The sequence below is a fragment of the Poromitra crassiceps genome (assembly GCF_964638095.1).
Source record: "Poromitra crassiceps genome assembly, chromosome: 6".
NCBI lineage: Eukaryota > Metazoa > Chordata > Actinopteri > Beryciformes > Melamphaidae > Poromitra > Poromitra crassiceps.
This window is the reverse complement of record NC_139627.1, coordinates 35,238,831-35,252,170: the sequence shown is the minus strand read 5'-3', so window position 1 is coordinate 35,252,170 and position 13,340 is coordinate 35,238,831. Positions and strand designations below refer to the sequence as shown.

At 46.6% G+C, this 13,340-nt stretch overlaps 1 protein-coding gene across 1 annotated transcript in view; it reads left to right on the top strand.

Moving 5' to 3' along the window:
- Positions 1–13,340, top strand: part of clybl (citrate lyase beta like) — a gene marked incomplete at its 5' end in the record, with an annotated part of 86,050 nt that overhangs the window by 67,891 nt on the left and 4,819 nt on the right. Inside the window, 3 exons of the mRNA XM_083638204.1 lie at positions 3,813–3,914; positions 5,560–5,653; positions 8,222–8,389. Coding sequence (XP_083494330.1) covers positions 3,813–3,914; positions 5,560–5,653; positions 8,222–8,389 — 364 coding nt within the window. The remainder of the gene's footprint in view (positions 1–3,812; positions 3,915–5,559; positions 5,654–8,221; positions 8,390–13,340) is intronic.

The window sequence follows — 13,340 nt, the reverse complement described above, 5'->3', positions numbered from 1 at the left end:
CGCCCTCCTTATAGCCTCCTTTCTGTAGCACCATCTCGCCCTCCTTATAGCCTCCTTTCTGTAGCACCATCTCGCCCTCCTTATAGCCTCCTTTCTGTAGCTCCATCTCGCCCTCCTTATAGCCTCCTTTCTGTAGCACCATCTCGCCCTCCTTATAGCCTCCTTTCTATAGCACCATCTCGCCCTCCTTATAGCCTCCTTTCTGTAGCACCATCTCGCCCTCCTTATAGCCTCCTTTCTGTAGCACCATCTCGCCCTCCTTATAGCCTCCTTTCTGTAGCACCATCTCGCCCTCCTTATAGCCTCCTTTCTGTAGCACCATCTCGCCCTCCTTATAGCCTCCTTTCTGTAGCTCCATCTCGCCCTCCTTATAGCCTCCTTTCTGTAGCTCCATCTCGCCCTCCTTATAGCCTCCTTTCTGTAGCACCATCTCGCCCTCCTTATAGCCTCCTTTCTGTAGCACCATCTCGCCCTCCTTATAGCCTCCTTTCTGTAGCTCCATCTCGCCCTCCTTATAGCCTCCTTTCTGTAGCACCATCTCGCCCTCCTTATAGCCTCCTTTCTGTAGCACCATCTCGCCCTCCTTATAGCCTCCTTTCTGTAGCTTTATCTCGCCCTCCTTATAGCCTCCTTTCTATAGCACCATCTCGCCCTCCTTATAGCCTCCTTTCTATAGCACCATCTCGCCCTCCTTATAGCCTCCTTTCTGTAGCTCCATCTCGCCCTCCTTATAGCCTCCTTTCTGTAGCACCATCTCGCCCTCCTTATAGCCTCCTTTCTGTAGCACCATCTCGCCCTCCTTATAGCCTCCTTTCTGTAGCACCATCTCGCCCTCCTTATAGCCTCCTTTCTGTAGCTCCATCTCGCCCTCCTTATAGCCTCCTTTCTGTAGCACCATCTCGCCCTCCTTATAGCCTCCTTTCTGTAGCTCCATCTCGCCCTCCTTATAGCCTCCTTTCTGTAGCACCATCTCGCCCTCCTTATAGCCTCCTTTCTGTAGCACCATCTCGCCCTCCTTATAGCCTCCTTTCTGTAGCACCATCTCGCCCTCCTTATAGCCTCCTTTCTGTAGCACCATCTCGCCCTCCTTATAGCCTCCTTTCTGTAGCACCATCTCGCCCTCCTTATAGCCTCCTTTCTGTAGCACCATCTCGCCCTCCTTATAGCCTCCTTTCTGTAGCTCCATCTCGCCCTCCTTATAGCCTCCTTTCTGTAGCACCATCTCGCCCTCCTTATAGCCTCCTTTCTGTAGCTCCATCTCGCCCTCCTTATAGCCTCCTTTCTGTAGCACCATCTCGCCCTCCTTATAGCCTCCTTTCTGTAGCACCATCTCGCCCTCCTTATAGCCTCCTTTCTGTAGCACCATCTCGCCCTCCTTATAGCCTCCTTTCTGTAGCACCATCTCGCCCTCCTTATAGCCTCCTTTCTGTAGCTCCATCTCGCCCTCCTTATAGCCTCCTTTCTGTAGCACCATCTCACCCTCCTTATAGCCTCCTTTCTGTAGCTCCATCTCGCCCTCCTTATAGCCTCCTTTCTGTAGCTCCATCTCGCCCTCCTTCCCTTCTCATGATGGGCCGGTGAAGTCGTCGGAGGGCTGGGTGCGCAGCGAGGCCTTTCACGGCACCAAGAGGTGTTTTTTTTGGTGTCGACTGTGTCTATAGTGAATAACATCTCCGAAGGGTCCTCCGATTGAGTGCCATTGACAGCTAATGGTTGCAGCCACACGACAGAGGAACAATGAAGGAGCACTGCAGTGCCTCTTCTATAGTGTGAATCAGGCCCTTCAAGTTGAACTGGAGAATACAGCAGAAGGACAGAACCATGTCATCAGAGAGGCTCTTTAGTCAGTGGCGCCACATCGGCCCAATCCATATACAGTATAGCCCAATGTCTGTTGGAGTCTTGCGCGGCGCGGTGGTAATCTGTGTGTATTATCAGGTAGGTTCCCCCACAATGTGCAATATCTATCCAGCATCTTCTGTCAGGGAAATAGGTTTATCTACACCCTCTGTTCCCTCCTCCCCCTCTCTGCCCCCTCCTCCCTTTCTGTGTTTGGAGAGGAGGGGGGATATTATGCTAAGCCCCTAGCGTTAGTTTTTATGTTGCCATAGCAGCCTTGCTCCTGCAGGGTTGTGACCTCAGATGATTACAGTACAAAGCCTATTGGGTCTTGAAAACCTCTTTGAAGATGAAAAGTCTTTGATGGTTTGTATTTATGCAAATCTCTCAGATATGATTTATCCAACTGTGATTGAATGGGGAGATGATTAAAATTGCCCCTATTTTTTTGAGATCCTTCAATGGAGGCCCCCGCTCTTTGAGTTTGAGAACAAGTGTGGTGTGAGTGCGCACACGGGGGTTATTTTGCTCTCCATTTAGAAATATAGCCACGCTTTTACCTGAGGTTGTTTATATCTCTTTTTTCCTGGTGTGTGAAAGAGAGCGAGCGAAAGGAGAGGGAGGGGGGGACATGGAGTTAGACATTTCTACTCTGAGCTTTTCACCCCCTCCTCTCTTTTTTTTTGACTGGCTTTGAAAGGAAATATCTGACGGAGGGAGGGGGCTTTTGTGTGTTTCCAGATGATAGATTTTGGAATTTGGGCTACCCCACTGGCAGTCCAGAGCTAGCTGTGAACTGGTCTGTTGGAAAAAATGTGAATGCTTTGGTCTTCAAAGAACGAAACTTAGTTTTAAAGCCCTTCTTAGGTGAGCTGGCATATTAGCAGGAGCCATGCAGGATGAAGGTCTCAGCAGAGTGTCATATCACACTCCCAATCCCTGTTCGCTGCCACGGAGGGGGGGACGCCAAACAGAATAATGCAGGAGACGAGTAAAACACACTCAAAGACATCCCAAATCTTGTTCCTTCTCCCCTTTTTCTGCGACTTTTTCTTCTTTCTTGCATGGTGTGTATGCATGTGCACGCACGCTCTCTCGGGGGAGCACACGCTGTAGTTGTGCGGAGCCTCAGAATGACGGTAGAGCAGAAGACTTCAGACGAAGGGGGAACCCTGGTGATAATAGAAAATATTTGATTTCCCCCTGCTTTATCGCTCCGAGTACTCTCTCTCCTGCTCCCCTGTCCCTGCTCACCCATTTGTTTCTGCCAGTGAAATACACACACAGGTAATAAAGGTGTCAAGATTGATATCAAAAGTGAGTTTTACTATGTTTAATTCCATCCCCCCGTCCCTCTCTGTCTTCCCCCACAGTGGATTTGAAAGAGCCGTCTTACCATTTTATCTCTTGTTAATCCTGAAGCTTTTTTACACCATTTCAAATTCACTCTGACGCCAACAGTTCAATATCTCTGTTCTGTTTTCTTGCCTAACCACCCCTCCCCTCCCCCATTCATATAACTCATAATGCATTCATGACTTGTTTCACAACACATGTGAAACACACACACACACGCACGCACGCACGCACACACACACACACACACACACACACACACACACACACACACACACACACACACACACACACACACACACACACACAGATTAAAACAAATATATCATAACTCTACATTTCCTTGTCTTTCAGTGGTTATTATAAACAAAATTTAATTGTTTCATATTCATACCGAGTCTTTAAAAACATAGAGAAAAAGTAAACACGAGCTGCAGCACCACACAGAGATTTGAGGAATGCCTGAGTTGTTTTAGAATATCTGCAGTGTGGCGTACACACAATAGTGAGAACAAATGAATTTATGATGATTGTTTGGAGTATTTCCTTTTTTTCTCTTCAGATGAACAATGGCTCTAGTTAATGAGTTGTGCCTGTGATTGTCCCCGTGTGTTTAGTTTGTTGACAGGTTTCAGCACCACTTGAAAGGCCGGGCGCTGACAGAGCCCGTTCGCCTGGTCACCTTCGTGGAAACCGCTGTGGGCCTGCTCAATTTTAAGGTAAATTACAAACAAACCCAAAAACTGCCTGCTAAGACATTTTGCTGTTTGTCCCTTGTTCACTTGAGATTAAAGAGTGTGTCAGCCAGCGAGACGCTCCACGTGTCCAAAAAGAAAGGCATTCAAAGCACTCGGACAGTCTCTCAAAATGACGCTTTTGAGCCCGTTTTTTTGGGGTTTTTTTGTCTTCTATTTTTCTCAGTTTCTCTTTCTCCGAGCCAAACACACTGACATGTTTTAATTAGACCTGTTTTCATATCATCTTATTGGATGAGTTTTGAATGTTTTTTTTGGCAAGCATCAAAGCCATTCTGGTGATATTACAGGACGACCTTCAGCTGCGCAGGGGAAAGGGCACGGTTTGGGGAGGAACATGCTGTCCGTCTGTCTTTTCATTTGTCTTTTAGTTCCCCCCTCTTGTTTTGTGACCGTGTGTGTGTGTGTCTGTGTGTGTGTGTGTGTGTGTGTGTGTGTGTGTGTGTGTCTGTGTGTGTGTGTGTCTGTGTGTGTGTGTGTGTGTGTGTGTGTGTGTGTGTGTGTGTGTGTGTGTGTGTGAGTGAGTGAGAGTTATTTTTCCCTTTTTTTTGGGGGGGGGGGGGGGGGGGGTTACCTCTGTGTGTTTTCTTGAGAACACCCTGTATCTTTGCCCAGACTGAACCCCAGGTTCCAAGCATGGGCGGGGGGGGGGATCGCTGTGTCACAGCTAGTGGTGAAATTAATTTGGAAGCCAACAAAAGCAGCAGGCACATTCCTATTGTTCCATGCTCTTCACCATAGACAATCACATTCCAGTCATGTTTTCCCCCTCATTCCATAGTCTTTGTGGCCAATAGTCTTATCTTCAGCTGTCATCTTAGCAAGGTGTCTGAGCCACGCCAAACTGAACAGACATCTCTTAGTATCTGTGAGTGTTTTGTGTTTGCTTGTGTGCACGTCTGCATGCAGTGTGTTTAGAGGACAGTTCACATTAATGTCAATCTTTGTGAAATCGAAGCTGGACTATGAATTTTGGTGAGACCCATATTCATAGCATGGGTTGTAATGGAGAATTTTAGTGCTTTATCACCCTAAAATAATACAGTTCCAGAGGAAACACTGAATGCTTTTAGTTTTAGTTTTTTTTTTAATAAACATTTTCAAAATTATATATACAGAACTATCGGCTATTGACAGCTTTCATTTAAAAAGATCTATTACGTTTTTCCCCGCCAGGTTTTTCTCCCATTTTCTCCCAACTTCACACAGCCGCTTCATTTCACCTGACAGAGGAGTTTCACCGGCAGGACGTAGCGTCATACTATTCCCCCCAGTTCCCCCCCCAAAAACAGGCCGACCAGAGGAGGCACTAGTGCAGCGACCAGGAGTCATACCCCACCGGCTTCCCACCAGAACAATGCCAATTGTGTCTGTAGGAACATCTGACCAAGCCGGAAGTACTGCTACCGGGAATTGAGCCTGGGTCTAATCCAAAAATATTGTGTCTACCTTTGAAAACCCATATTGGTTCGACTCTACTAAGAATAGAAATACCGCTAATGGTAAGAGAGAAAGGTGACATGGTCCCAAGATGTATCACATTTCTCTCCTGTATCTGTCTCGCTTGTGTCTGCCTGTATGAGACACACATATTCTTTGTATGTTCCAGGCGGTGTGTGAGGAAGTGCGTCGACTTGCTCCCAAGGCTGGTCTCCACCATGACGGCGTGGTGTTTGGCTCTGATGACTTCTGTGCCAGCATAGGTGCCCATTAAGTCTGTCCACACCATTTTCTCACCCTTTGCTATCTGCCATTGTCTCTTTCTCCTTTTGGATGTATGGGAGATAACATCACATCAAGCACTGTTGTTAAATCAGTTAAATCGCTAATGTTTCCTCATCTCCAAATACATGCCTCACAGTACATGTCCCCCTAGACTCAGTTCTCAGTCTCTATCCGCTTTGTCAACTAGAGACTGAGAACTTTCTCCTAGCTTTCATGGTTAAAACTGGGTGGAAACAATTTGAGAGTGGAACAAAAATGGCATCGCGGCAGAACCAATGCAGTCTTTAGGGCGGCCCTTCATGCAGAAGGGGCGGTGACATGCAGAAGTCGTGTGCTTTCTTTCTTTCTTTCTTTCTTTAGACAGGACAGTGCACAGAATCATCCATACGTGACAACGGTAAATGTGCCGGGATTAGCCGAAGCTAATTTTCACCCGCAGTCCTCGGGACATAGACAACTAAAAACTACAAGATAAATACAGGATACGGGAATAAAAAAAACAATATAATAAAAATGCACAAGGGATAACAATACATACACAAGGGATAGCAATACATACACAGGATAAAAGCAATACACACAGACAAGATAAACAGATAAAATAATAAAATGATAAAAAGATTAAATGTCCAAGAGAAGGCTACTGATTATGGGTGCAGTGTTGTTTCGTTTTGAGCCATTCCTTGAGTTTGACTTTAAAGGTAGGGTAAGTGGGGCATTCCCTTACTGCGGCCGGGAGACCGTTCCAGACCTTTCCGCCCACAATGGACAAAACGTTTTTACCGAATGCGGTGCGTCTGTGGCCTAACTCACAGTCTCCTCTTTGACATGCCCTGGTGGTCATGCCCTCCACGGACCTCCGCTTAAAAAACTCCCAGAGGGGGTGGGGCAAAACCATGGAGACACTTAAAAACAAAGCAGGCCTGTCTGAAGGTTTTAAAATGGTCAAAATCAAGGAAATTATGCTTCTTTATAATGTTACAGATATGAGCAAAGATGGGTTTTTTATCGAAGATCTTTAGGGCTTTCTTAAAGAGAGATTCAATCAGCTTAAGAGCTGTTTTACAAGCCAAAGACCAGCTCATTAAGCAGTAGTCAATGTGGGAAAAAATCATAGAGTGTAGGAACATCAAGGCAGCATCGTCCGTCAGGAAATTTCTGATTTGTCTGAAGTTCGCCAGATTGTATTTGACTGAGTTGGTCACTTTCTTAATGTGTTTCTGAAAGGTGAGGGTTGAGTCCAGGGTGACTCTGAGATATTTGAACTCGTTTACTAGAGCGAGTTCCTCACCGTTCAGGAACACGCCTGAGTGAGTGACAGTTTTGTTATTTTTTTGTGTGAACATCATACAGACCGTTTTTGCTTGTAAGCAGATAAAATGGAATCAAATAATCTAATGTTGCTCGGGACATCCATTTTCAGTGTTTTAAAAAGCTCTCTCTGTGTTCCAAAGTGATTCGCTGTATCTTTAGTTTGTTTTCGGGGCGGCTTTAGCTCAGGAGGTAGAGCGGATCGGCCAATGACGCAAGGGTTGGCGGTTCGATCCCCGCTCCCTCCCAGCTGCTGTCGTTGTGTCCTTGGGCAAGACACTTAACCCTCCTTGCTCCCGATGGTGTGTAGGCACCCTGGGTGTATGAATGGGTGAATGTAGACTATCTACTGATTGTAAAGCGCTTTGGATAAAAGCGCTATATAAATGCAGGCCATTTACCATTTACCATTTAGTTTCACTTCGGAGAATAATGGGAGGAGAAGGTCATTTCCGGTAACTTGACAAAGGGGCCTAGGTTTAGCGGTCGTTCTCGCCGCCGTTCAAACCACTATTTTTGACAAAAAGTTCCGGGAAGATTGGTAGGCGGAGATCTCCAATTGTCTGGGAGCCGAGACTAAGGGTACATTCACAGTCAGATTCCAGCAAGACGCAGCAGCCACTGCGTGTAGTGCAGCTGTAGTATGTCGGGGTGGGAGCTGGGAGTGTCTGCCTTTTCCCCTTCAAAACAAGCGTGTGTGCGAGCGAACCGGAAAAATATATTTTTAAAAGGCTGTACGGCTATTTTGTAGCTTTAGTTTAGGTTCTCTCTTTTTTAATTTCGTTTCTGAAGTTTATGAGTTTATGAAACAGCAAAGTTTGTGTTCAGCAAGATAATCTTCACAAATGAGGACCACTTTTATGACTTTTGAAGCGTTTTCTGAAAATCGCATTAAAAAACACATTTACGCTTCAAAAGTAATAAAAGTGGTCCTCGTTTGTGAAGATTATCTTGCTGAACACAAACTTCACGGTTTCATAAACTTTTGTTAACCACAGACCTTATTTCATGCATTTAACCGAAATTAAGGAACATTGCTCCCCTGGGTTCCATACTGGCTCCTCTTCCATTCGTCTCTTCATTACATCTAGATCCAAGATTACATCTACCCCCTAACCCCCTCTTATGTCCATGCACATCCACTTGCCTCTCAGAGATCTTCACCACACATTGTCCTCCATACTGTATGTCATGTGTGTTTTGTGTATTCTCACATTCTGCATGTGGACTTGTAGGAGCCACTCGGACCAAGGATGCCAGGGAGCTCCTGTATGCCCGGCAGAAGGTGGTGGTGACCACCAAGGCGTTTGGGCTGCAGGCCATTGACCTGGTCTACATCGACTACAAAGATAAGGAGGGGCTGAGACAGCAGGCCAGAGAAGGAGCTCTCATGGGCTTCACAGGTACAGTTTGTGTGACTCTCCTGGCCACGTTTGCCCTTGTCCTGTTACGTTAGCTCATCTGCAACGGGCAACCGTCCTCACTCAGAGCAGCCCTCGAGTCAGTTATTTATTTATTTGTTTATTTACTTATTTATTTTGTTCTTTGTGTGTGTGTGGGGGGGGGGGGGGGCACAGACAAAGGAGGCCCATTCTGCAAGGAGGTTAGGGACCTCTTCACCATGAACTGGACTGATTCAGGCACAGGCGGGCCCAGCCGGATCTCCAGAACAAATTGGTCCTTCGAGCCAGATAGCAGCATTGACACAGGAAAGGCCCCGCAACTATCTATCCGCCACCCGGTGCAACCGGGAAAGGATGTTGGAGCTGGTGAGAAAGAAAGCCGACCAGGACAAGGCCAAACATGCTCTAGGGATGGAATGGAACCAGTAGCCTCTTCCACATATGGTCCCCGGGTGACCCAGAAGGCTGACTTATACCCTCACGAAAGGGCTTATCCTACTGTCACTCACTTAGTGACAGGGGAGATGACTCCATGATTTGAAGGAACCTGCCCGGTGCGAGGAGCTGTCGGGGCCTCAGGAATCTCAGCCTATATCCCCAGCATTCCTGGTGCATACAGAGCCTCCTGCTGGGATGCCTGTTGCGCCACACCAATTGAGCACCACAGTGGGGCAAAGCAGTGAAGACTTCATAGCAGTTGATGTAGGAGACATACTGTAGCTGTTGAGGAAGAATTCCAACTTCACTGTTGAGTCTCAGAGAACCACTGAGGAGCCTGATGTGCAAGACATAGCTGTTGAGGTAGTGGTTGTGGCCGCAGAAACATCGGAGCTGTTAAACGAACTAGCAGGAGAGATTCCACGTGACACTTGATGACGAACCACCCAGTGAGGTGGCAGGAGAGATTCCACATGTGACACTGGATGACGAACCTGCCAGTGAGGTGGTAGGAGAGATTCCACATGTGACACTGGACGAAGAACCTGCCAGTGAGGTGGCAGGAGAGATTCCACATGACACTGGACGAAGAACCTGCCAGTGAGGTGGCAGGAGAGATTCCACATGACACTGGACGAAGAACCTGCCAGTGAGGTGGCAGGAGAGATTCCACATGTGACACTGGATGACGAACCTGCCAGTGAGGTGGTAGGAGAGATTCCACAATGACACTGGATGACGAACCTGCCAGTGAGGTGGTAGGAGAGACCCAACATGTGGCACCGAATGGTGATGCTGCTGGTGGGGTGACTGTTGGGGCCTTGGCTATGGAACAGCAGTTGGCGACCCCGCTGATCGAAACAGTGGTGAAGCTGGATCCGGAGGACAGGAAGGAGAGTGCTGAGCCTATAGTGACAGGAGCGTCACCGAAGGTCGGACCCAAGAGCATTCCGGGGACTTTCACTGCAGACCGGATCGGGCTGGTGGACTGTTTCTACCCGATGAAGACATAAGAAGCGATACCGGTCCCCGGACGGAGTGCCTGTCCGTTCATTCAGGATGGCAACCATTCACTCAGTGCAGCAGAGTGAGGGTGCCTATGAGGCAAAGAGGATGCTGAATTGTTGCGTTTCTAGGGGCTACAAAGGGAGACCTAAGGCTTGGAGGTGTCGCACCACCGTCGTTGCCAACGGTAGAGGACATCTGTCCTCTGGAGTGGTGAAGAACGGCCATGCACGGCGGGGTGGCCTCCGGATCCAGCCGACCCCATCGCGAATGATGACATCATCAGTTATGTATGACATCACAATGAGAGTGACCGATGGCATCACAATGGGAGCACAAATGACATAATCAGATGTGACGTCTCAGTGATGATATCATCAGAGCCGATGATATCATACATGTTTAATCATTATGACATCACCGGTGATGAAAAACTGGCATGGCCATTTTCAAAGGGGTCCCTTGACCTCCTCAAGATATCTGAATGAGAATGGGTTCTATATGTACCCACGAGTCTCCCCTTTACAGATAAGGTAGCATTTTTCGATAGGGTAGCCCAACCCTTGAAATGTTGGTATAATAAACATTGATTACCAGTATATATTTTATTATTTTCATCAAATTACTAGCTATAATTGGGTAATTGAGTGATAGGGTTACAGTATCCTACTGGTGGAAGTGCATGGTCACAATCTGGCCCTCTGGGAGTGAGGAAAACAGTGGCCCTCTCTATCATCGAAGTTGCCCATCCCTGGCCTAGGTCAATTCAAGTCCCGGACTCACACAAAAAAAGATATGCACAGGCTAAAACAAACAAAGGACAGGGGTACATTAAACATTTACATTAACTACTATATATAATAATAATATGTGTCTGAAAAGCGTCTATTTAGAATATGTGTAAATGAAAGGAATGTATGCACAGTATAAATAAGCCACATGGATAACAAAGGCTCAACAGATATATTATCAGAGTTTCATGAATATTTAAAATGTTGCTTTGAGAGCAGGCAAACGGTCTCTCTGCTTTTAATTTGAAATTGACATACTGTACGTTTCTTGTTCGCTGTAGAAAACATGTCCGTGATTTTGTTACCGGCTGCATGTCTTCGTCTTTTTCACACTCCACACCACGCTTCGGTTTCCATCCCAAACGAACCTGGATAGCACTGCTCAGTCATAACATCTGATTATGGCATTTCTGCTCTGCCCACCATGAAAGGAGGACTAAATGGTTGTGTGTGTGTGTGTGTGTGTGTGTGTGTGCGTGTGCGTGTGCGTGTGCGTGTGCGTGTGTGTGTGTGTGTGTGTGTGTGTGTGTGTGTGTGTGTGTGTGTGTGTGTATGTCTATGTCTGTGTCTGTGTCTGTGTGTCTGTGTCTGTGTGTGTGCGTGCACATGTCCGAGAAGGAGTAGTTAGCATCGAATGTTAAGTTCTAGCTTTACGGAGCTCACTGTGTGTCTGTAGCCAGGCAACGCTTTCAGAATGTGTGTGTGTGGGTGCATGCGTTTGCGTGCGTGTGTCCCACAGACTGTGTAACAGACTGCAGGAGGCAGGACAGTCGTGGATATTCTAGAGTTATTCTTCTCTTGCTGCAGCAAATATTGTTGTTCTGGTATTTTCGTCCATTGAAGAATAATCGATTGAGGAATTTTCTCCTGTTGTCCGGCTCCACGTAAATATAAGAAAAAAACCAGCATTGGATCTCGAGATACAGTATACCGTTTCTTTTTTTAACATGGCATATTGTTTCACGCTTGTTACGTGACTGGCAGCAGTGAGAGTTCGCCAAATAGACCAGCACAAGGTTAGACATTGCATTATGACCATTAACAGGCCTTCACATTGGAAATAAATGGAGGAAAAGAAGTGCTTGGAATTAGCTTTTATTTGCCAAATCATTCATCCGTGGGCAGCACCCTCCCCATGTTGCACTGGCTTAGACATGTACACACACACACACACACACACGCACACGCACGCACACACACACACACACACACACACACACACACACACACACACACACACACACACACACACAGTCAAACACTTTCCATGTCAGATCTTCTCGCAGGTGATCTTCTCACAGCTGTCTTGCATACTCACGTCCACTCACACAGAAATATGCATGGTGATGTCATGGATTTTTTCCCCAGCGTGTCTCGTATAGCAGCTGATTTTTCCAAATTACCTCATTTGCCACCACTATATTCTCTGGTGCTGCGGCCTGCAACTGTTTATGTGCACAATGAACGGTGTGAGGCGTTTTTCTTCTTTCATGTGTCTGCGTTTGTGTATGTTTACACTGATTTTTCTTTTTCCTTTTATAGTTACTCTACACTACTACAAGGTAGTCAGACTATTTTCACCGTCTACTGTAGATGATTTGAATATTGTCACCATAGCATTTTACATGTTCTCTTTTTTGTACAATTTCAGTATAAATATTCACCCAGTCAAGTGTGATAGATCGGATACATTTAACACTGGGGTTTCCCCAAATTCTTACAAATAGCATAAATAATAATATTTTGATTTATTTGTGTGCATTTCAGTCTAAATTAATTGAATTAAAATATAAAATATAAATGCCCAAATGCAGGCTTTTGTTCGGAGGGTGTGTGTATACAAGGTGAGCCATAACAGACGACGAGGGAAGCAGCCAGCTGATGAGATGAATAGTTTGATTTGATATGGAACAGAACCACTCAAAGGACTATGGATTAATGGCTTAGAAGCCCGGGCACTCTGTATAATCTTAGTTAGTGGCTATTACTGGCCAGAGTGTCCTTAAGCAATAAGACGGTCCAGCCAAAAGCCTCTACCTGGGCAGTAATTGACCTTGGCACTTTCTAAGCCATTAGTCCAGAGCACGGAGAGCAGTGGTGAAACACTAACACCCAGTGCTTCTTACTGGTCAACTGGATGGGATGGAGCAAACCCCAGCTTTGAAGCTAATTCATTCTGAGGATTGCTGCTGAAACTGCTACCTCTGCGACCCGATCCTGGATAAGCGGTTGAAGATGGATGAATGGATGGATGGATTTGACAGCGTCTTCATTTTTTCAGCATCACATATTTTAGGCACTTTTACCTGTCTGTGTGTTATAACACATTTGCCGCTACGCCTTGGTGACAGCCAGCTGGAAAATGTCTGCCTTCCGCATGTAGAAATAGAGGAGGGTTTTACCAAATTGCAGTGGAAATTCTCTGTTTTTGGGCACCACATTTCACTGCCATCCCAGGGACCCTGCCCATCATTCGCTTGAGAGCACTTTGCTAAATAGCAATCCTCCAATGAGATGCCAGCACCACATGGCAGGCTGGGATTGGCTGGAGGGCAGGAATGATGCGTTTTGGGGGAACCAATGGGTTGTAACTGAGGGTACCTGAGTCACACTGTCTGTTTCTGTGCTCTGTCACTCTCCTGTCACCCTGCGCACGCGCGCGTGTGTGTGTGCGCACACACTCTCTCTCTCTCTCTCTCTCACGCACACACACACAC